This window comes from Silurus meridionalis, chromosome 13 (assembly GCF_014805685.1).
Source record: "Silurus meridionalis isolate SWU-2019-XX chromosome 13, ASM1480568v1, whole genome shotgun sequence".
NCBI classification, from domain to species: domain Eukaryota; kingdom Metazoa; phylum Chordata; class Actinopteri; order Siluriformes; family Siluridae; genus Silurus; species Silurus meridionalis.
This window is the reverse complement of record NC_060896.1, coordinates 3,896,367-3,921,388: the sequence shown is the minus strand read 5'-3', so window position 1 is coordinate 3,921,388 and position 25,022 is coordinate 3,896,367. Positions and strand designations below refer to the sequence as shown.

Genomic DNA, 25,022 nt, shown 5'->3' with positions numbered 1-25,022 from the left:
CATACAGAGAAGTCAGTAGACGCACACACACACATACACACATCAAAGTGCTAAAGGTTTAACATCCATCCCAGACCCTTCCACCCACACCCTCCCAGACCCCTTCCACCCACCCTCCCAGACCCCTTCCACCCACACCCTCCCAGACCCCTTCCACCCACACCCTCCCAGACCCTTCCACCCACCCTCTCCAGACCCCTTCCACCCACCCTCTCCAGACCCCTTCCACCCACACCCTCCCAGACCCCTTCCACCCACCCTCTCCCAGACCCCTTCCACCCACACCTCCCAGACCCTTCCACCCACACCCTCCCAGACCCCTTCCACCCACCCTCTCCCAGACCCCTTCCACCCACACCCTCCCAGACCCCTTCCACCCACCCTCTCCCAGACCCCTTCCACCCACACCCTCCCAGACCCCTTCCACCCACACCCCTTCCACCCAGACCCTTCCACCCACACCTTCCACCCACCCTCTCCCAGACCCCTTCCACCCACACCGCTCCCAGACCCCTTCCACCCACCCTCTCCCAGACCCCTTTCACATCCCTCTCCCAGACTCGTCCCACACCGCCCTCCCTGACCCGTCTCTGACCTGCAGTGTGTTGGCAGACAGGAAGTTGTCCCAGCAGTATTCCCGCTCGTACCTGTAGCCCCGCCTCTTCACCTCCTCCCAGCCCTAACAAAGAGAGAACACACTGCATTAGATGTTACACAGGAGCACACACACAATCGCTCATCACGACGACAGGAAATCCAGCTGCGGTTTACCCGGAAGGCGTTCACTACAGTCAGGTGATCACTCTTAGTGTTTTTGGAAAGAGTTTTTCTTCTCTGGTCAGCAATTTTTTCCTTCCCCTGTGGCACAAACAAAAAGAAAAATGTGACATAAGAAGGAGATCAGATTATTAAATATAAAATATACACTGAAAAAAATTTGCAAATAAGCTTTAGTTAAAAAAATAAAATAAAAAAATAAGCTTTAATAACAAAAGAACAAAATTATATGCATTAATCAAATGTAAAAAGTTTTAAAAATTGTTGAAAAAGGTTTTAATTGAAAAAGGGGAAAAGTGTTAATATGTAAAACAAGGAAACCTAAGCTTTATTAAAATATGTTTAAAAAAATATGTTAAAAATGTTTTAAAAATAAACTTTAATATAGTTACAAAACGTAAAATGTAAATAAATTTATCAAAAATCAGCTTTAATATAAAAAATTAAATAAACACGCCACCATATTTTTCACACACACACACACACACACACACACACACACACACACACACACACACACACACACACTGTACTTCATACAGTTATTACACTTATTATTTAAAAATCATGTGTAAATAGGGTCTGTAGTTAAACCGTTAAAACTGCCCGCACCTGCTGATATTTCATGAGAGGGTAGCAAGTGTAAGGTGTGTGTGTGTGTGTGTGTGTGTGTGTGTGTGTGTATGTGTATATATACCAGTGGAATAGAGAATGGGTCTCTAAAGCTAAGGCTAGCTGCAATGATTAGCACCGGGTCCAGGCAGGCGAGCAGCGCTCCGAACAGAATCATCTTCCCAATGTGTGGCTCCACAGGCAAGCGGGCCAAGTGGAATCCCAACGGAGTCAACTCCTCGCTCCGGTCTAATGCATTCTAAACACACACACACACACACACACACACACACACACACACACACACACACACACACACACACACACACACACACACACACAGAGTTGGTATTTTGTATCCAGAATCTCAGCCATAAAGCTCTTGGGTGTATTTATCAGCGATTTCAGACACATGAACCACCACACACACCAGATCCATTAGGTGAGTGACAGCCAGCTCGATGGCTTTGTCCGATGGGGGGTCCAAAGTCTTCCTCAAGAATGATGCTATCGAGCCCAATTTCAGGATCTGAGGAAGCACAAGAGCACAAATAACATCCACATCTCCACAATTACACCACGAGTCATCTGACATAGCAAAGAGCCTCCCATCTGTGTGTGTGTGTGTGTGTGTGTGGTAAATGACACCAGTAAAAGGCCTCATTACACCATTACAATGTTCCGGAGTGGGGGAGTGTGTGATTAACACTGCCATTAATGCATTAGTGTGTTTGCACTCGGCTGCTCCAGAGGCCCTGCTGGAAACTACTGCCTGAGTGTGTGTGTGAGAGAGAGAGAGAGAGAGAGAAAATACTATACAGTATATTATATATTATTATTATTTCCGATTGTAAATTCTGATTTTATGTGTCTGTATATTCTATGCTTTGGGAAAATGTATGTCCTAAAGATTTTAGAAATAAAATTAAAATAATTCATTTTTTTTATTGGCTATGAATTTTTTTTTTTTTTACATTTTTGGAAGGGTTTTTTACATAATTAAATACGATTAAAATAAAATAAAAAGTGTGTGTGTGAAGCTCGGTGTGTTTGAGGACCTTTATCTGGAGGCAGAGCTCTTCGAGCGACGTGCGCTGGATCTCAGGGAGCTGATATGCATCCAGCAGACTCGCCCTCAGGCCATTATACAGGTGGTAGCATTTACCTGGAGACACCCTGTGCATGTGCACACACAAACACACACACACACACACACACACACACACACACACACACACACACACACACACACACACACACACACACACACACACACACAGAGAAAAGAAGCTCATTTACAAAGTGCTATAAACACTTCAGTAAAACACACACAGGAGAAATAATGTGAAAGAAGACAAGTGGGCCATTAGGATGTTCACTATACAGCATGTAAATCACAGTCCTACCCCAAGCTCATGCTCACTACACCTCTGTAAAGAGCACAAAGAGAAGAGAAGAGAAGAAAAGCACTGCAGCTTTTAGCTTCACACTCACACACACACACACACACACACACACTGCAATGACTCAAAATGGTGTGTATCAAATAAAACGTTCAGCGACTGAATCATCAGGCAACTGGTAACTATCAATCTGAACCAAGAAGGTGTGGCTTAGAACCTATCAATCTTAGTAAAGGAGGTGTGGCCTCAGCACCTGTCAAACTCAATAAAGATGTAGCCTATGTGCCCCTTAAACACAAAAGAGGGAAGGCCTATTTATCTGCCCATCTTCGTAAAGGAGGCGTGGCCTGTGTATCTGCATTGCTTAGTAAAGGAGGCATGACCTATGCAGCTATCAGCTTGTTAAAGTAGGCGTGGCCTATGTATCTGTCCATCTCAGTAAAAAAAGGCATGGCCTGTGTATCTGCCCATCACACACAAAGACTCTCAGATACACACACACGCACACACACACACACGCACACACAGACTCTCAGATACACACACACACGCACACACAGACTCTCAGATACACACACGCACACACGCACACACACACACACACACAGACTCTCAGATACACACAAACACAATCAGACCGTAACAGACAAACCGACACTACACAAACACACACAGAGCCTAAGATTCTCATATAGACATACACACACCACCAGAGACCCCCAGACATACACACACTGAATGATGACTCATAACTTAAAATCATTGCCCCTGAAGCCACGCCCCTTTTACATCACCAACAAGTAGTTTTAATCACTGCTACTGTTTATTTCTAAACCACTTCAATATTTACTCCATCATCTGGCAGAATGTGTACGTGTGTGTGTGTGTGTGTGTGCATCTGTGTGTATATGTGTGTGTGCCACACTGCAACCCAGTGAATAAAGAGAGCAAAAAACGAATGAAAGGCTGAAACTTTTGCTTTTAAAAACATTAAGCACAGCGTATACACACACACACACACACACACACACACACACACACACACACACACACACACACACACACACACACACACACACACACTATTCTGAATTTAAGTAAAACCATTTCTCCTTTTTCACTTTCTGACACGCACACAGACGATCGATTCTCTCAAAGCAAGGAGGTTGAACAACACAGACGTCTCTGTTTCCTGCAGAGCGAGACGGACGCTGTCTACGTTCCCTCGTCTCCGTCAGATTGGTTTCAAACTGCCACAGACAAATCTGATTACAGTTTGGAGGGGAAGAAAGTCATTACGCTCACTGCACACAGAGAGACGTCTCCATTTCCAGGCGACGGTGCGGCTTCACGCAGGCTGCCGTTAGAACTCGACGATCTCGTCAGTGAAATCAGTTCGGCTGAAATGATGAGGTGGAACAATGTCTAATCAGGTTATGGAGCTCGAACCTGCTGCACCCGAACACGTTTTCTGTGCACGTGTCACAAACCGACCTCTGCCTCAGAACTGCGGGCAACAAACACACCCGAGTCTGAACGAAGATTTAGATTCTATGCAAATCAGGTGCAGAGACTAATCCAAACGTTTGGCTTGAAGGATTGTAGAGTGTACTAACACACACACACACACACACACACCTTCATATCGAATAAAACATTCAGAGACTGAATCATCACATCACAAAGCCTAACTCTGCATCAGACGAAACCAAGAAGGCGTGGCCTCTGCCTTTCCATCTCAAAAAAGGAGCAGTGGCCTGTGTCTGTAAATCCCAAGAAACTAGGCATGACGTAAATGCTTACTGATCTCAAAAAAGGAGGCGTGGCCTCTGTGCCCGTCAGTCTCGGTAAAGGGGCGTGGCCTATGTGCCCGTCAGTCTCAGTAGGAGGCGTGGCCTCTGTGCCTGTCAGTCTCAGTAAAGGACAACAGAATCCAGTGTACCGTAATAAACATCTCTGAAAACAACACTACTGCAGGTCACACCATCAGACCTCAAACTATCAGCAATACTATTGGCTTGTCGATTGATAAACAAATAAAGAAACAAACGGAGTTAAAGGCTTTCCCTGACTGACAGGGGGTTTAAAAGCAAGTGGAATAAAGACAGAAGTCACACTTTCCCAGTTCACTGCAGGCCTGCTGAAATCCGCTTAGGATTAGTGACCATGAAATGAATAAAGTGAAATGAGGAAGCGTGGCGTAAATGCGCAGCGTGACCCAATTCTATGAAATGCATTTACGCGTGCGAGCGAGAGAGAGATTGCGCTCTGACCACAGTGCAATTACTCCAAAAATATGGGAGAAAGAGAGAACAGAGGGAGAGGTGAAAACCACCACTTCAACAGAGAGAGAATCAGAGAGACAAAAAGAGAGAGAGATGGATAGAGAGACAGACAGAAGCAAGAGAATCAGAGAGAGAGAGATTGAGAGAACATGAAAGAATAGAGAGGGGGATAGGGTGTATTAGAAAAAGAATAAGAGAGAGCAAAAGACAGGAGGCATTAGGGAGAAAATTTGAAAGAGAGAGAGAGAGAGAGAGAGAGAGAGAGAGCACTGTACCTGCCAGCGCGTCCTTTCCTCTGCTTGGCGTTGGCGAGACTCACCCACTCCGCCGTCATGGTACTGATATTGTTCTGCGTGTCGAAGTGGGTTTCCTTAATTTTCCCTCCGTCAATCACATACACCACGTCATCAATCGTAATACTGAGGGTCAGAGAGGCCGAGAAAGGGGGTGACATCACACGTTCAAACATTCCGTATATTCCATCTTATACACACAATAAACACAAGAGGAGGAAACACAACCGCTCGAGTTCGAGCACGGATCACAGATCAGTGCGTGGGGTTTTCTGGAGCAAAATGTGGTGACTGAGTTCTAATTATAATAAATAAATCCAGATCAATTGGAACAGGTTTCACCAGGTCAAATTAAAGACTTCTCCAGAACAGTAACCTGGAACTTCCCCAAAGCCAAATAAAATCCCTTTCATGTTTGTGGTAGAAAGAGGGATTCGCGCCAATAACAGAAAGCTGATTGGCTGATGCGCGTTGGTCTCGTTTGTCGTTGTAACGCGGCAAATTATATATGGACTTGCGTCAGTTTTCAGTGAGTGTTAGAGGAAGCTTTACATGGACATGGGAAAATTAAGACCTGTTTAAGATGAAGACTTTTTGAGGCTCAAAATTTTTAATTTTAGGACTTTTTAAGATTTTAAGGAAACTCTGTGGAAAAGCTTTAAAGAAGGAGGGAAAGGAGCTCACACACACACACACACACTCGCACACACTCGCACACACTCGCACACACACACACACACACACTCGCACACACCTGGTTTCTGCAATGTTCGTAGCAATCACAATCTTCCGGACTCCAGGAGGTGGCCTTTTAAAAACCTGATGAGAGAGTTTGAGTAATCAGCAGAAAAACGAAAGAACCGCATCAGACAAAGTGGCAAATGCTGTCAATTATCCCCGAGTGCTTTTAGAGTCGTGATGCACAGAGCCGACACCCCAAACTACCCCAAACTACCCCAAACCCCAAACAACTGTTGCTGTTCACAAATGCTAATAATAATGCTAATAATAATAATAAATACCCCTGACAGTCACTTAAAAAAAAAATCGAGTTCTGTACCAAGCTGTGAATTCTGTGTACAGTTACACCCCAACTATTTATATATATTGTATTTTATTTTTGTTTACAGATGTAGGCAGTGGAGCTCTTACCTGCGTCTGGTTGACTGTGGGCATCAGCGAGTGCAGTGGAATGATCACAAACTTATCTAAGGACACAACAGAGATGAGAAAACATACCATTCTGGGACATGGACATCCTCTGTAGGCGGAGCTAGAATAAGCATTAGCAGACTATATAGACAAAAGTATTGGGACACCCGACCAAAATCTTTTGCCACGACGTTGGATTCAAACAATTGTATAGAAAGTCCTTGGATGTGGAACGGAGATCCAAATGTGTTTGAGCATGATGGTGCTCCTCTGCACAAAGCCATAAAAATAATGCTTTATATGGGTGTCCTACTATAAACTCCTGCATGGAGGACAAACGTGGAATAGGGCTGTAACGATTCCTCGAGTTACTTGAGTAATTCGAAAACAAAAATTACGAAGCACCGAGTTTCCCCACGGACCGTTATTATAGCCGCACCAACTGCTAAACTCTGGAGCGCTCTGGGGTTTCAGTTATAAACAGCCACTTTCCATGCAAAGGTTGTGCGCTTTAAATGAATGATACAATAATGAAATAGTTTTTCTTAAAACGTTTTTAAGTAATTTATTAGTACAAACTATCGAGGTCACGAGTATCGAAGTTCCACTGTATTTCTATTTACATTTTTATGTAATATGGTAATTAAATACACTACATTTACTAACAGTCTTGTGGCTGAAGGAATCTCACACAAACTTCCACAAAAATCGAGAGGAACATCTTCCCTGAAGAGTGGAGGTCACTATAAGAGCAAATGGGGACTAAGTGTGGAATGGGATGTTCAAATAGGTCAGGTGTCCACAAAATTTTGATCATAAACTGTTGCGAGTTGATATGAAGACGGAACAGCGAACTTACCCGATTTAAACATCTGGTCGGCCATGAACAGGTCATTCAGGCTGCTGATGTTGTCCCAGCCAGGCAGGAAGACCAAGATGGCTCCGTCCTTCAAACACACATTTGGAAAAAAAAATATGATTTATGATAAAAATCATATAAAAAAAACGATTGTTTACGAGGGGAACAGTGCATGCACAGAGGTATAAAAATGCCCAGGTGAACATCCAGCATCAGTGGGGTGCATGTTGTGGGTTAAACTGATCAAGTAGCAGCAGCTCAATGCATAAAATCCTACATACACATGTAATAAGTTTCAGATTAAATTCACATCAAAGATCAGAATAATGAAATCTCGATTGATGGGACTGTTGCAGGTGCACTGGTAGCAGTTTGAATATACCAGAAACCCTTTTGATCAGAAAGTTCGGAGAAGAATGGCGAGAAAGGAACCTGAAAGGAAAGATACGGTCGCTCAAACTACCAATATTTCCAACCCTGGTGAGCAAAAAAGCAACTCAGAACTCATGACTCCACCACTAAGAAGTGGATGAGTGACTAGTGGCCCAATTATACACCTGTTTTTTATATATATATATATATATATATATATATATATATATATATATATATATATATTTGATTGCTGCAAAAATCCATACCAATAGTTTTTCCGGGTTGCACACGTTGCTGGGGCGACTAAAATGTCTGCTGTCCTTACGAGAGCGGCCCCTAGAGGCGAATCAGTACTCAATATCAGTACTATCCCTTAAATACCAGATTTATATAGTACTTTTATTTGTTTACTGAAGGTATTTTGAGAACGTTTTCTTGGCTACTAATAAAAAATGACAGAGTGTCTCGGTCTACAGAAGACTACAACAGAATTCACTCCTGTCAGCTGACACAGGAATCTGAAGCTACAGCAGGAACTGGATCACGCAAGGATTTACTTATTAATCTCAATAAAGGAGGCGTGGCCTAAATGTGTTAATTTTAATAAAGGAGGCATGGCCTCTGTGCCCATCAGTCTCAGTAAAAGACTGAAGGGATTATTAAGTAAAACCCCCGCATGACAATCGAATCCACTGCTGCTTTGCTCATTGGTTAAAAAAAAAAAAAAAACGCATGTAAAAGAAAAACGGCATGTGGAATTAGCATGATTTCCCAGGCTGAGGTTCTGAGCACCAGGCCGAGGAGAGCCTCGATCGTCTCGCTTTCTCAACACACTCCTGTCTAGGGCTCGTTAACACTGCAGTCATGCTAAACAGACAGATTACTTCTTGTGAATTAAGTTAGAAAGGTGTGTGTGTGTGTGTGTGTGTGTGTGTGTGTGTGTGTGTGTCCTATATTTAGCAGCTCGGTGACGTTCGACTGGATATATTTAACCAGAGGAGAACGTGGCGAGAAAAACTTGTGTTTCAGCAAACCAGAGTTCATCTGCAAACCGTCGCTGATATTAAACCACTTTTTCTTTCATCAATAATGAAATAAATAGTTAAAACGTCTTCGAATAAATCGGATAGGACCGTCATGATGACGCAGAGAGAGAGAGAAACAGGAGTGAAAGAGAGAATGAAAAAATAACAGACAGGGGAGATTTAGCAAGAGAGACAAGAGCAACAAAGAGGTGGAGAGGAAGGTAAAAGGAAAGGGAGACAGTGAAAGAGACCGAGAGGGGGGAGACAGAAAGAAAGAGAGACTTTGAGACAGACAGCAAGAGAGAGAGCGAGAGAGAAAGAAAAGAAAGGGGAGGCAAAGAGTAAAATTTAAAAAGAAAAGAGACTCAGAGAACAAATGGGGGAGAGATAGAGAGACATAAGGAGAGCGATAGAGAGACACAAGGACAAAGAATGAGAGAAAAGGACCAAAGCGTGAGAGTATAAAAGAGAATGAAAGACTAAATGAGTGAGAGAGACAGATACAGAGAAAGAAAGACTGCAAAAGAGACAGATAGAGAGGTCAGAGAATGGGTAATTGTTAGTACACACACACACACACACACACACACACACACACACACACACACACACACACACACACACACACACACACACACACACACACACACACACACAGTTATGGTAGATGATTTCTGATTGTGTCATTTCATGGCTCTGAGTCTTAATTAACCAATCAGCACACGTGTCTCCTCACAGCTGGAGAGCATCACAGCATGTCACAGCCAATCAGCTCTCTCTCTCTCTCTCTCTCTCTCTCTCTCTCTCTCTCTCTCCTTCTCTCACCATCTCTCTCTCCTTCTCCCCCCAGCTCTCTCTCTCCTTTTTCTTCTCTATCACCTTCTCTCCCTCTCCATCTCTCTCTCTCTCTCCTTCTCTCCCGTCTCTCTCTCCTCTCTCTCTCTCTCTCTCCTTCTCCATCACCTTCTCTCCCGTCTCTCTCCTTCTCTCACCATCTCTCTCCTTCTCCCCAGCTCTCTCTCCTTTTCTTCTCTATCACCTTCTCTCCCTCTCCATCTCTCTCTCTCTCTCTTTCTCTCTCCCCTTCTCTCCCCGTCTCTCTCTCTCTCTCTCTCCTTCTCCATCACCTTCTCTCCCCGTCTCTCTCTCCTTCTCTCCCCGTCTCCCTCTCCTTCTCTCTCTCTCCTTTTCTCCCCGTCTCTCTCTCTCCCTCTCTCCTCGTTCCTGTTCTCCCTGTAATAAGGGTAAGAGCATTTTCATCCTCTAAACTCTGTTATTAGTGTCTCATGGTTACTTGTGACCATTTAGTGATCTAAATATGAACATAAAGAGGAACCAGTTCAGGATCACAAACAGTTAAAACCCAGTGACACTGCAGGAGGCTGGAGCTTAGATGTCTGAACAGAGCTATAGATCGAGCTATAAAGTAGGTAATTAGGTATCCAACTATCATTAGTGATCATGAATCTGGACCGCTTGACCACGCCCAGTCATTAGCAGACTCGGTGAGACTGCAGCGCTGCTTCATTTTCTACTAAACATCCGCTTCAGCTTGAATACGGCTCTTTGTTCTCTGGCGTTTCTCAGCACAGGAACGCGATACGGCCGATAAAACGCTGCATGGTTAAGCTGTTGCTGCGAACATCAGAAGGTAAACAGCCAGGGGGCAGCGCTCTGAAGTGCTCAGTGCACAACACACACTAAAAAGTGTTTGGGTTTTAATTACAATCTCGATTCAGCGCCTCCCTGAGTCAGGCAGAGAAACTCTACAAAGAGTACGAGGTAGACAGGAGACGAGAGATGCAGAGAAGACATGAGATGATGACTGAGGAAAAAAAGGGAAGAGATGAAACAATAAGAGGAGATGAGGAGAATGAGTTGAGGAGGAAAAGAAAAGCAGATAAGAGGAAAAGAGCAGAGGAGAAGAGGAAAAGAGAAAAAGAGAAGCGATGATTGAGCACCTGCTGATCAACCCTCATCTCATGCCAGTGTTTGTGCTTTATTAGAGTTCAATGCTGCACCATCTGCCTCAGTGCAGGTCAATCCATCATACACACACACACACACACACACACACACACCTTTTATACACTCGCATCTCTCACACATTGCTTCTTCTATGACAGTGTTCACAATTGTCTCTCTCACACACACCTTTTTACACTCGCATCTCTCACATACATACACACACACACACACACACACACACACACACACACACACACACACACACACCTTTCATACACTGGCATCTCTCACACACACACCTGTTATACACTCATCTCTCAAACAAACAAACACACACACACACACACACACACACACACACCTTTCATACACTCGCATCGCTCACACACACACACACACACACACACACACTCACGTCTTCATTCAGCACGATGTGGCGGATGAGTGCTACGATCAGCTCCAGGTTGATCTTGTCGTCCTCGTCCAACATCTCCAAAACTTCGATAGTGCTGTCGGAGAACCTGCCAATCAGAGAGCAACAAAGAGAGGAGGAACATCAGACGAAGTCACACTCAACACATCATCCACTAATCACATGCTAACCATGAAGCTGAGGTTCCTCAGAGGAGCATATCAGAGGAACCTCCAAGTCTGAGAATAACTCCACCTGTCAAACTGCACCACCTATCCAGTGTTATCACTGCTGGAGAAACATGAAAGGTCGTGTGTGTGTGTGTGTGTGTGTGTGTGACCTCTCTCGAAGTGTGCGAGCGAAACACGGCCAGCTCTCCTTGTATTCTTCTTCTTTCTCCAGCTTCTCAGGACGTACGTGTTGGCCGTTCAGGAAGCCCCTCCTGAAGCGAGGACGCCGATCGTGCTGCTGCTGCGGCCGAAACCTGCGACGTGAAGAGGATCCATAAAAACACACACCTGAAGTGCATCCACACAGGACATTCACACACACACACTCGCGCACACACACACTCTGATCTTTACAGAGAGACATTCTAGAATGATGAAACTACAGTTGAGGAGAAGAGATTAAAAAGAAATAAAGAAAAGACAAGAAGAGAGAAGGAGAAGAAGAAGAACGAGGATTGATGGGAAGAGATATAGAGAGTGGGCATCAGTATCTCTACTCCACCTCTCATCACTGACCCACTGACAGAGTAGCGGCGGCGGCGAGCGGATGGATGGATGGATGGATGGATGGATGGATGGATGGACAGACGGACAGACAGATGGAGACAGACGGATGGATGGATGGGGGGGTGGTTGGGTTGATGGATAAACATCCAGACATAAATGGGGATGGATGGATGAATAAATAAATGAATATAAAGGCAGACATGGATGGATGGATGGATGGATGGATATAAAGGCAGACAGAAATGGATGGATGGATGGATGGATGGATGGATGGATGGATGGATGGATGGATGGATGGATTGGATTGGATTGGATTGGATGGGATGGAAGAGACAGGCTGACAAACAGGTAGGTAGACAGATGAGACAGACAGACAGCAGCTGGAAAGCTGAACTTACCCAGTCATGTGGATCACATCCTCCAGCAGATACTCTTTGACAGGGAAGGTGTGTCCTGGAATGTGGACCATGGGGCAGTTATCTGCAGGAGGAGCAGTGAAATCAGCATGGTGTTATTGGGATGTTTCTCTGGTTAATGCTCAGTGTGTCTGTTCTCTCTCTCTCTCTCTCTCTCAGAGATGGGGGGATTAATCGGATGGGTAGTTTTATATCACGTCCTGCAGAGACGATTTGAATACCGCTGCTGATGGGAAGAGCGCGAGACGTTCAAATATAATTTATCATCATATAATTCACCAGGAGACGACGCTGCTCTGTGTGACGGCTCTGCTGGAAAAGAGGGAGAGAAATATTTACCCCGGATGGGGTATGGGGCAGGGCGTCTCTTCTCTACACTGGCTCACAAGAAACTTTTCATTATATTCATTATATTGAGCCGAATCGATGCGATAACTGAAATTCACTGTGTTTTCACCGTTCCAGCTTTCTGTTACCAACGGCAACCAGGTGAACCAGGACCCGAGCGGAATGAAGAGCCTCCGTGAGCCGAGCAGAAGAACTCACCGAAGTACCTGCTGAACTTCTCGGCGTTCAGCGTCGCGCTCATGAGCACCACCTTCAGCTCGTCTCTGTGCCTCAGCAGGTCCTTCACGATGGTGAGGAGGACGTCTGAGTGCAGACTGCGCTCATGGATCTCGTCCAGGACCAGATGACTGATGCTGGACAAACACCTGGAGCACAGAAACGTGTGTGTTTTACACAGTGGGAGAAATTTGTTAAAAAAAATATTTTATACTACTGCAAAGAAACAGATATGTTGATTTAAACCTGCAGCTAGTGTGTGTGTGTGTGTGTGTGTGTGTGTGTGTGTGTATGTGTGTGTGTGTGTCTCTGCACCCCTGCTGCAGGTCATTTGTCTCTTTTAAGGGCATTAAATGTAAGCGGAGTGTGTGCCAAGACAAACAATGAGGAACCTGGAGGTATCTCCATAAGCTTAAGTTAATTTCTGTGTGTGTGTGTGTGTGTGTGTGTGTGTGTGTGTGTGTGTGTGTGTGTGTGTGTGTGTGTGTGTGTGTGTGTGTGTGTATAATCTAATCTGCAACTCACTCTCTCTCACACACACACTGATGTAAGTAAGATCGGGACAGAGGAAAACACTTACGGATCTGAGCGCAGCCACTGAAGAATAATTCCCGTGGTACAATACAGCACCGAGCCTTGTTTCCGTGGCAACCGGCTGGTTTGCGGCAGCCACAGGACGAGCCAAAGACGAGTCGATGGTGTGACATAAAACGGGGAGAAAGAAAATGTTGACAAGCGTTTTATTAGAATTTTTGTTAAGGCGTGTTTGCGTTTTCTAAAAAAAAAAAAATTAACCATTACAGCTTTTGTTTTGGCTGGCTTCATTTCTCACACACTGCAGAAGACGAGAAAAGTTTGAGTAAAAGTTCTGATTTGCAGAAACAGAGGGGAGCGAAAGGACGAGGATGTGATTCGACTAAATTTTCCTCCAGCAGCTGCAGAACACATGAGTAAACAGGAGATTTAATTTACAAAACAAACACACAAGCACAGGCGGCAGTGTCTCACAGAGCGTCTTACAAAATCGCAAAGCGTCTCACGGAGTGTCTCAAAGAATCACAAAGCGTTTCACAGCGCCTCACAGAATCTCAGAGCAACGCGCAGAGCGTCTCACAGAGCATCTCACAGAATATCAGAGGAAAGCACAGAGCGTCTCACAGAATCTCAGAGTAACACGCAGGGCGTCTCACAATCGCAGAGCATCTTACGGAGTCTCCGAGCAACACGCAGGGCGTCTCACAGAGCGTCTCAGAATCGCAGAGCATCTCACAGAATCTCAGAGCACCACGCAGGCCATTTCGCAGAGCATCTCAGAATCTCAGAGCAACACGCAGAGCTTCTCAAAGCGCCTCACAGAATATCAGTGCACCACGCAGGGCGTCTCATAGAGCGTCTCACAGTGCATCTTATAGAATCTCAGAGCAACACGTAGAGTGTGTTACACAGAGCGTCTCAGAATCACAGCGCGTCTCACAGTGCATCTCACAGAGCACCTCACAGAATCTCAGAGCAACACGCAGAGTGTCTGACAGAATCTCAGAGCAACACGCAGAGTGTCTGACAGAATCTCAGAGCAACACGCAGAGTGTCTCACAGAGCGTCTCAGAATCGCAGAGCAACACGCAGAGCGTTTCCCAGAAAAACACTGTAGCAGTGTCAGAGTAACTCACAGAGTCTCTCACAGAGCGTAATGCGCAGAGCGTCTCACAGAATTTTAAAGTAACGCGCAGGGCGTGTCATGCAGGTCTCGCCAGGTTTACTCTAGAAAAACACCAGAAACACTGCAGATTTGCTGTGGAACTCGCGCTCCTGGAGCTCACACTAATTAATAACGTTTAGAAGCACACAGGAGGCTTCTCTGTCTGTCTCTCTCTCACACTCTCTACGTCTCTCACTGTCTCTCTCACACACACACACACACACACACACACACTCCGTCTCTCACACACTCTCACAAACCCCCTCCACGTCTTTCACAAACTCTCTCCATGTCTTTCACAAACTCTCTCCACATCTCTCACCGTCTCTCTCACACACACTCTCGACATCTCTTACTGTCTCTGACACACTCTCTCTACATCAGTCACTGTCTCTCTCTCACACACACACACACACTATCTCTACATCTCTCACTATCTCTCTCACACTCTCCCTATGTCTCTCACCATCTCCCTCTTTCTCACATCTCTTATTGTCTCTTTCTTTCTTCAACACACATGGTCTCTCTCTCTCTCTCTCTCTCTCTCTCTCTCGTCTCTCTCTCTCTCTCTCTCTAACACACTCTCTCCACGTTTCTCACCTTCCATCTTTCTTTGTTGCTCATCTCTCTGTTTTTCTTTCACTCTCTATACGTCTCTCGCTTTCTTTTCACATAGCGATGCAGTCTTATGATCTCTCCCTCTGTGTCACTGTCCATGTCTGTTACTTTTTTCTCACACTCTTTCATAGTCTCTGTTGTTCTCATTGTTGCTCATAGTCAATATTTATCTAGGTGTCTCCCTCTAAGTGTCCCCCAGTCTCTTTCTTCCAGTCTCAGTGTCTACCTCTCTCTTCTTCACCTCCTTCTCCTCCAGTCACTGTCTCTTTCTCCCCCGCTCCCTCTCCTCGTCATACGCTCGTGATGGATAGTTATGACCTAGGCAATAAAGTTAAGGTGATCTTTAAGCCGAGTGGTTCACCATCCTCTTATCTCTGCGCTCATCCTTCACCACTGCCTCGTCTCTCTTTATCTACTGACGAGAGAAATCGTTTCCATTCATAAACCAGACGATCTGTGTGGAGCCGGAGTTCTCACTGCAGCCCGAGTGAGACACCACCTATTCTAATATTTATATTTATATTTATATTGATATATATATATATATACATATATATATATATATATATATATATATATATATATACATATACAGTGAGGAAAATAAGTATTTGAACACTCTGCTATTTTGCAAGTTTTCCCACTTAGCAATCATGGAGGGGTCTGAAATTGTCATTGTAGGTGCATGTCCACTGTGAGAGACATAATCTAAAAAAATCCAGAAATCACAATGTATGATTTTTAACTATTTATTTGTATGATAAAGCTGCAAATAAGTATTTGAACACCTGAGAAAGTCAATATTAATATTTGGTACAGTAGCCTTTGTTTGTAATTACAGAGGTCAAACGTTTCCTGTAGTTTTTCACCAGGTTTGCACACACTGCAGGAGGGATTTTGGCCCACCTCCACACAGATCTTCTCTAGATCAGTCAGGTTTCTGGCCTGTCGCTGAGAAACACGGAGTTTGAGCTCCCTCCTAAGATTCTCTATTGGGTTTAGGTCTGGAGACTGGCTAGGCCACGCCAGAACCTTGATATGCTTCTTACAGAGCCACTCCTTGGTTATCCTGGCTGTGTGCTTTGAGTCATTGTCATGTTGGAAGACCCAGCCTCGACCCATCTTCAATGCTCTAACTGAGGGAAGGAGGTTGTTCCCCAAAATCTCGCAATACATGGCCCCAGTCATCCTCTCCTTAATACAGTGCAGTCGCCTGTCCCATGTGCAGAAAAACACCCCAAAGCATGATGCTACCACCCCCATGCTTCACAGTAGGGATGGTGTTCTTGGGATGGTACTCATCATTCTTCTTCCTCCAAACACGTTTAGTGGAATTATGACCCAAAAGTTCTATTTTGGTCTCATCTGACCACATTTTAAAGGCAGACTAACAGGTCTTTGAGGGTCAGAATTCTAGTTGATAGACAGGTGTTCAAATACTTATTTGCAGCTGTATCATACAAATAAATAGTTTAAAAATCATATATTGTGATTTCTGGATTTTTTTTTTAGATTATGTCTCTCACAGTTGACATGCACCTACGATGACCATTTCAGACGCCTCCATGATTTCTAAGTGGGAGAACTTGCAAAATAGCATGGTGTTCAAATATTTTTCCTCACTGTGTATATTTTTATATATATATATATATATATATATATATATATATATATATATATATATATATATATATATATATATATATATATACACACACACACACACACACACACACACACACACACACACACACACACCATACAAACCCATCATAAAAATCATTTAAAGCATCATCACACAGACACTCACCTCTGCAGACGGATCTGATATCCGCAAGACTTCCCTTCTCCCACAGACTCCGCCCTCTCCGCCGCCACCCTCTCGGCTACCTGCGTGCGCACACACACACACACACACACACACACACACACACACACACACACATGACCCTCGTCGTCGCGACTAACCCCTAAAACAACTAAAACAGCGGTATGTAGGTCAGCGGAACTGCCGCACCGATATGGCGCTGATACGCCGGGGCTGTGTGCACACCACCCTGCAGAGAGAGCCCATGCCACGCCCGATGTAGTCGTCCAAGATGAACTGAGTGACCTGTGTGGTTTTGCCACAGCCGGTTTCCCGCTCACCACCACCACGCGGTTAGACTGGATCAGCGTCACCAGCTCCTGCACTCACACACACACACACACACACACACACACACACACACACACACACACACACACACACACACACACACACCCCCTCTCAGACACATACCTCATACTCTATACAAGTGTATGGACAGGACCAGGGATGCAAAATTGTGGGAACTTTCAAGACTGGAAACTTTCCATGGGAATTAATAGGAATATATGAGGGAAAATACAGGGATTCTTCTTTCTGCCTACTGACTTTCATTTCCCTTCACACCAGCACATACCTCCACCTCTCCTGTCCATCACCACTGCAAACTGGAAAGGGCTCAGAGCCAATCCTTGATGCAGTCCAACCTCCACCTTGAACCAGCCTGTCATTCCTACTGTACACTTCACTGCTGTCACACTGTCCACATACATGTCCTGCACCACCCTCACATACTTCTCTGACACACCTGACTTCCTCGCAATGCAACTCATTCTGACCTTCTCTATACTTCTCCATCAACATCCTCAAAGCAAATAATGCGTCCGTAGTGTTCACAGATGGTCACCTCTTCTCTCAGGCTTAACAGGAATCAATAAGAATATAATAATAATAATAATTATTATTATTATTATTATTATTATTATTATTATTATGTATTACACATTGTTATTTTTAATGTTTTGGAAAGAAGAATCTTACACTCATCAAGTCTGCATTTATTTGATAAAAATTCAAAACGAAACACTGTGGAATAAATATAAAGAAAAATGTATAATTTCTACTTACAATTAACTCAGTCAGAAATGTCCTTTTTAATCTGTATTAGTTAAATAAATTTTAACTAATGCATGTTAGCTAATGACCAAACAAGAGGTTTGTATATGATACGGTTTATACACATTTCCTCAAATTTATAATTCATTCTTGTAAATTCCTCAGAATATGGCCAAAATTCCCCAGATCAAGTTCCCATGGAAAGTTTCCGGAAATTTTATATGATTTTTTTGTTCTTAATGAATACGTTTTTCAGTTCATCTGTGATGCTACAGGAGTAAAATATGAAGGTGAGATGATGATGGTAGTAGATATACAGTAAGTGTGAGATGATGGTAGTAGATATACAGTAAGTGTGAGATGATGATGGTAGTAGATATACAGTAAGTGTGATGATGATGGTAGATATACAGTAAGTGTGAGATGATGGTAGTAGATATACAGTAAGTGTGAGATGATGATGGTAGTAGATATACAGTAAGTGTGAGATGATGATGGTAGTAGATATACAGTAAGTGTGAGATGATGGTAGTAGATATACAGTAAGTGTGAGATGATGATGGTAGATATACAGTAAGTGTGAGATGATGGTAGTAGATATACAGTAAGTGTGAGATGATGATGGTAGTAGATATACAGTAAGTGTGAGATGGTGGTATAAAGGTGAGGAGTGAAGATGTGAATGTTACCTCTCTCATATTGTAGGACGGCAGCTTCTCTCTGAACATCTGAAACGATACACACAGCTCAGTAATCATTCATTATCTGAGGTCAGTGATCGAAAAACAAACACAAAAAAAGAATTTTTTCTCTCTTTCCCTCTTTCTCTCTCTCCTTCTCTCCCCATTTGTTCATTTCTCTCCTGCACCTTCTCTCATTGCCTTCTTTCCATCTCTCTCTCTCCCTCAATGATTCTTTCCTCATGCCCTATCCACCTCTTTTTCTACCTCCTGCCCCTTCACTCTCCCTCTCCTTTCTGCTCTTTCCTACTCTCTCTCTTCCCTTAATCTCTCTCGGCCCTCTCGCTCTTTTTCCTTTCTTTCCTTCTGCCTCAACCTCGCTTACCCCTTTTCTCTCTCCTTCTTTTTCCTTCCTCTCTAATTCTCTCCCTAGTGCCTACACCTGCTCCCTCCGTCCCTCCCTCCCTCTCACCAGCATGTCCAGGTATTTCGAATTCTGTCTTTTGCTCTGAAGGTCTTTTTCCAGCTCTTCATCTAGTGAAGGATTTCGACTGATCTCCTGCACCAGGTACTCAAGATCTCGATCCACACGCTTCTCCCTGACGCTGGTCATCAGCTCCGGCTCCTCTTTCTCCACCTTCACCTTCACAGACTCCATTTTAGCCACTTTCATCGTTTGCTGCAGCTCCTCTGGAGGATCGTCGCCGTCAAAGTAGCTGAAGAGAAAGTCGCATGGTCATGTTTCAGCAGTGAAGCTCACGTGGGTGAGTGGGATAGAGCAGGGTTACGGTTAGTAAGCTCACCTGTGGCCGCTCGGTTCCGGTTTGGGCTGCCGGTACTGGAAGCCGGAGTCACGTGAGGGTTCTCTCTGGACTGAATTCAGCAGCTGTGTGATGCGCTGCTCTCGCGACTCGTCCATCTGAACCACGGCTCTCTGAAAACAGAAAGAGAAAAATTTTAACAATGTTGGCAAAAGTATTGGGACACCCGACTTCTCCACCTGCACCTGGTTCTTGTTTGATAGTGAAGTCTGAGGCACACGATTGCACGAGATGTTTTTCGATGTGGTGCATTAAAAATATCCCTTCACTTAAGAGCTAATCGCAGCCCCACACGTGTTCGAGAAGCCAGCTTCATGAAGACATGGGTTGAACTGGAAGATCTCTTGCTTTAAAGCTCCAACCGTATTGAGATAAACGGAATGCTGACTGCACAGCAGACCTCCTCACCTCACCTACATCCGTACCTTACTTTAATAAAGCCATTGTAGCTGAAAGAGCACAAACTGCCACAAAATCCAGTAGGACAACTTCCCAGAAGAGTGGAGCTTATTATAATAGCAAATGGGGACAAAATGTGGAATGGGGTGTTTAAAAAGGACAAACACGGGTCTTATGCTCAATGCGTTATTAAAACCTGGACAGAAAGTGGAGAACCATCGACTTTGAGAAAGGAACCTGGTTAGAAAAAAACACGTTTTTTAAACAATAAAACTCACGGCTATGTTGAACAGTGAAAATGGAAAGTGGAAACCATTAGGATTGCTGTAATGGTTGTGTGCTGGTGTTTTTATTTAGCAGGGATGAACATGCAAAGTTTGATTTAATGGTATCTAGCTGATGGTTTGTAATGGTATCTGTAGTGGAAACCATTAGGATTTCTCTAATGGTTGTGTGCAAGAATCTTTTTTGAGCAGGGATGAACATGTAATCTTTGCTTTGGTTACCAGATGATGGTTTGTAATGGAATAGGTAGTGGAAACCATTAGAAATTCAGGCTGGTGTTTTTTTTCTTTTAGCAGGGATGCACTTTGCTTTAATGGCGCCAGGCTGATGGTTTGTACTGGTATGTGTAGTGGAAACCATTAGGATTTCTGTAACGGTTTGGTCTGGTAGGTTTTTCAGCAGGGATGAACATGTAAATATTTGAGATGATCTATTTGTAGATATTGTAGTAAAGCTGCTCACCGACTTCCTCTCGTCCTCTGCGCGTTTCTGTCCCCCCCGTTTGGCGTACCACAGTCCGATCTCTCTGCCTTTCAGGTGCGGCGGGTGTCTCCCGCGGCCTCCTCCGCCTCGATGCTGCTCATCCCCGGCATCCCAGTCGGAGCTCCATCGCTCTCCTCCTCCGCCTCCACCACGTCCTCCTCTGCGGCCGCGTCCTCTCCCATAACCAGAACTCATAGCGGAAACCTACACTGGGTCTTATTCAGCGCTGCTCTGTGTCTCAGACATCAACACAACAAACGCCGCTCAAATTGAACACAAACAAAAAACGTTTTTATTTATAATTCAGATCTTATTCCATGTGACCTTCAGCCCCCAACTACATCTTACATATAAATAAAATAAACCTGAAATGTGCACACGCGAATTCACCAACGTTTACGAATTAATCACAAGCCGGTTCCCTGGCGCACAAAAACAACGTCATCAATCTTCCTGGTCCTGGCGACGTCTGATGACGAACTGGCGCGTGATTGGCTCGCGCTTTTTAATTTCTTCACAGTGCCATAGTCTTGTGTTTCAATTTTACTGCTAAACATTCGGATTCATAATTAAATAATAAGTGTAAATGGAGAATAGAGATCTTTTTATTTATATGCATTTCCACACAAAAAACTGTTTTATGTTGACTGGCAAAACCAGGTCAAAAACATACATAGGTGCAGTTCATAGGCCCACAGACCCATAATCAAAAAGTTTTAAGAAAGTACTTTATTTATCTAAGTTTTCTCACTATCACCTTTAAAATAGTCCTTTTGCACAGCAATAAAGTGCTCCCAGCATTTCTGTCACTCCTGCACTGGGCCCTAGACGTCTTCTTTTCGAAGTGTGTCATGCACATTTTTGCGGATCTCCGCAATGGTGTCAAAACGGTGACCTTTTTAGCTGGATCATAATCTTTGAGAAAATGGCAAAGTCCGCAGGAGCTGAATTTGGCGAGTAGGGTGGGTGCGGAAATCATGGATCATGTCTGATCATGTTGTTTCCAGTGAGAAATTCACGTGTGAGGAAGAGCCCGGTGACAGAGTGCCCATGTGTTCAGAATAGCATCAGCTGCAGAGTTTCCGATGTACACAAGACGATATCTTTTGGCACACTGACTTATGAAGGCTGGTGCTCCCTGTGACTGTGCATGCAGCCTTGTGCTGCCATCTGTTGGAGTGTTACAAATCTAGTCTTCAAACGTTTTTGATACCACCTCGTTCTTTTCCAAACTGTTACCAAAAAAACTGTAGGCTCTCAATTGTACAGGACGTCTTTAGATGGCGCTATAATAAAATTTAGCATTCGCTTGAACTTATTAACACAAACCTGTTCCAGCAAGGCGATGCTCCTGTGCACAAAGTGAGCTCCTTGAAGATCTGGTTTACATGCTTTGGAGAGGAAGATCTTGCTGCTATAGAGCTCTGATTTCATTCCTACTGAACACCTTTGTGATGAATGTGAACGCTGACTGCACCCCAGGTCTCCTCACCTACACGAGTACCTGCCTTTAGTAACACCCTTGTAGCTAAACACAAATATCCATAAGCACACTCCAAAATCTAGTGAAACATCTTCCCAGAAGATTGGAGGGAATTATAAGAGTGAATTGGGACTAAATGTGGAATGCAATGCGAAAAAAATCACATACCGTACTTATGACCAGGTGACCCAATACTTTTGGCAATATAAATATTGTATAAATTTTGACAATAAATATGTATTCAATTATTCCCAATAGTCTATTCTCTTCAGTTTATAGGTTTTCTCGCTGTAACACTGCTTTCAATAGTGTAGGTTTCTATTACAGTTTCTATCCAATCAGATTTGAGCCATCACATCACATGATGCCGGCTTCAGGCGTTCAGAATCAGCAGTGCGAGTGACTGCATTGTAGCTTAATTTTGAAGGATGTTGCTTTAACCAATCAGATTGCGAGTTGGCGACTTCGGGACCATCTAGAAGACATCCAGTAGCATAGACGTTCGCATACTTTGATTGGATGGTCAGAAAGTGCACTAGTCAGAGCTGGTAAACCACATCCATAGCAAACTGCACAAATTTCAATATATTCATGTGGATTTAATAGCGTTTTTATTTAAATATTATTTTGTCATTCCACAATGGCTAACACAAGAGAGGAAATTGATTTGGACGCAAATACACAATAAGGACATTTATAACACAGACTTTTGAAGAACAGCTGAATATTGTGAGGAAAGAAACAGTTGCCAAGCTTTTTTTTAAGCGTTTTCTTTCCTGTAGAATTTGCACAAAAACAAACGATTTGCCTTCATTTCAAATCCCGAGATAAACCGTAATGCACAGAGAAAAAGCACAGAAAACTCAAACTAATATCGATGCTTCTGCGAGAGATGATGTACGTGATGTTAGAGGTGCTGCTGTGGCTACAGTGAAAGGAGACTAGTTAAATTGTGTTCATTGGGTTTCTTGCGTTGACATTCAGTCTCGCTGTATGAGATTCCCGTCTGTGATGCAGCGCTTTGTTTTACTGCGTTTCTCTACAATACTGATGGATTCTATCATATTTTTTATAAGAATAATAACAACTTTTTATTCTTCCGATCTGCAACGTGAAGGAATTTTCACTCACAAGTTACATCTCTCTTTCCCATTCCAAACCTGAAGGTGATTATTATCCTATAACAATTTTTTGGTGAAATGTTTTATTCCTCTTATACTACTGAGATTTAGTAATATGTGGAAACAAATGTCAGGTCGTCCCTTTAACTGTTAATAGTTACATATAATGTTGCGATGACAAGTTCCTTTTACTTACTTCCTTTCACTCCTTTTACTTTACCGCCACTTGTGTGGGAACGACCGTTTATAGCTGCTATAACGCTATAATGCAGCTATAAACAGTCGTTCCCACACAAGTGGAGGTATTACTGATAAATGAAGAAATAAAGAAATAAATACACAGCTTGTCATTAATGAGAATCCAGAAACATGACCACAATGACACTTTGCACTTCATCAACAAAACCTCCTTGAACCTTCTCTCTAGAGCAGGAGTCACCAAGCTTTTTAAAACCGAGAGCTACTTCTTGGTTACTGATAAATGTAAAGGGCTACCAGTTTGATACACACTTCTGAAATAACAAATTTGCTCAATTTACATTTAATTATTAATTATTATTAATAATTAATGATATTAAACTATGTGAAGACACTGGTCATGTTAATGATTTCTCACATTCATTATCAACAATGATTTAGGTAGGAAGGTTGAAACATAAATATCAATATGCAAAACTTTATTTCTATAAATCTCTGCTAGTATTTACTTTTTCATATGATCCCTTCTACAACATTTTCACCAGCCACTAACACATTTTTAACAAATCGTGCACTACGTTGCATCATGTTTGTACAGATTATCAATTACATGTAATGCAGCATGTGTTCATCGTTTCAGGAGAGCTGGAAGAGTTATCACGCCTGACCACCGGTTTGTTTGCTCGCTAAAAACCCATAATAGCAAAACAGAAGGAATAAGAAGTACAACATATTCAAAGAGTCACAGCCTCACCAGGAAAATAAATTAGAATACATGAATGTATTATTTAAGCAAACATTTCCTTCAGAATATAAGACTCCTCTGGGGTCCGACATGCAGCCCAGGGGGCATCTTCTACCTCAGAATAATGTTAGCAAAGCCAGAATGATGTGTTTCTTGCTGTGATTTTAAATAGTAAATTAAATGTGCTAGATATTCATACCACTGCATTGATTATTTAAAAACTCCAATTAACTAATGAGTTCTATTTTCATTCTGTCTTTTTTCTGTTTATTATCAAAATCCCATTCCATCCATGTTTCCTCAAAAGGGATACACTCCCTTCTGTGTCTGTTTCCATGCTAACCTCCGACTAGCTCATTAGGGATCCTGACAGGAATTTCTGTAACGCTTCCTGTGAAAGCATGAATTCCCAACGCCACACTGCGCCTGGGTGTGAATAAGTGTGTGAAATGTGTTTTTTTTTATGCATCCGCAAAATCCGTAATATACGGATTTGTGTGTTTCACTGGATTTCTACAGGAATAAAGGTTGCTTGTGGTTTAAAGGTCAGCGCGTGCATTTCCTCAGGAAAACCTCTCATAAGCAGGGAGTGTTATGAAAGACCACGTGAATTTTCCATTCAGTGGCTCAAAGCAGCTCTCACTTTACACGATTTATTACATACAGAGGAAGTTGTGCTATGGGCTAAT

General features: G+C 43.4%; 1 protein-coding gene across 1 annotated transcript in view; it reads right to left on the bottom strand.

The window, feature by feature from the left end:
* The window catches only part of dhx36 (DEAH (Asp-Glu-Ala-His) box polypeptide 36), a 27,229-nt gene extending 5,969 nt beyond the window's left edge, over positions 1-21,260 (bottom strand). The window contains 21 exon segments of the mRNA XM_046863967.1: positions 596-679; positions 772-858; positions 1,475-1,648; positions 1,820-1,918; positions 2,448-2,565; positions 5,353-5,496; positions 6,125-6,189; positions 6,523-6,578; positions 7,382-7,469; positions 11,165-11,270; positions 11,502-11,645; positions 12,297-12,378; positions 12,861-13,027; positions 13,459-13,533; positions 17,006-17,085; positions 17,213-17,334; positions 17,337-17,382; positions 18,808-18,846; positions 19,271-19,514; positions 19,602-19,732; positions 20,766-21,260. Of these exon segments, the coding sequence (XP_046719923.1) occupies positions 596-679; positions 772-858; positions 1,475-1,648; positions 1,820-1,918; positions 2,448-2,565; positions 5,353-5,496; positions 6,125-6,189; positions 6,523-6,578; positions 7,382-7,469; positions 11,165-11,270; positions 11,502-11,645; positions 12,297-12,378; positions 12,861-13,027; positions 13,459-13,533; positions 17,006-17,085; positions 17,213-17,334; positions 17,337-17,382; positions 18,808-18,846; positions 19,271-19,514; positions 19,602-19,732; positions 20,766-20,981 (2,367 nt within the window). The 5' untranslated portion in view covers positions 20,982-21,260.
* Between the last annotated feature and the right edge of the window lie 3,762 nt (positions 21,261-25,022).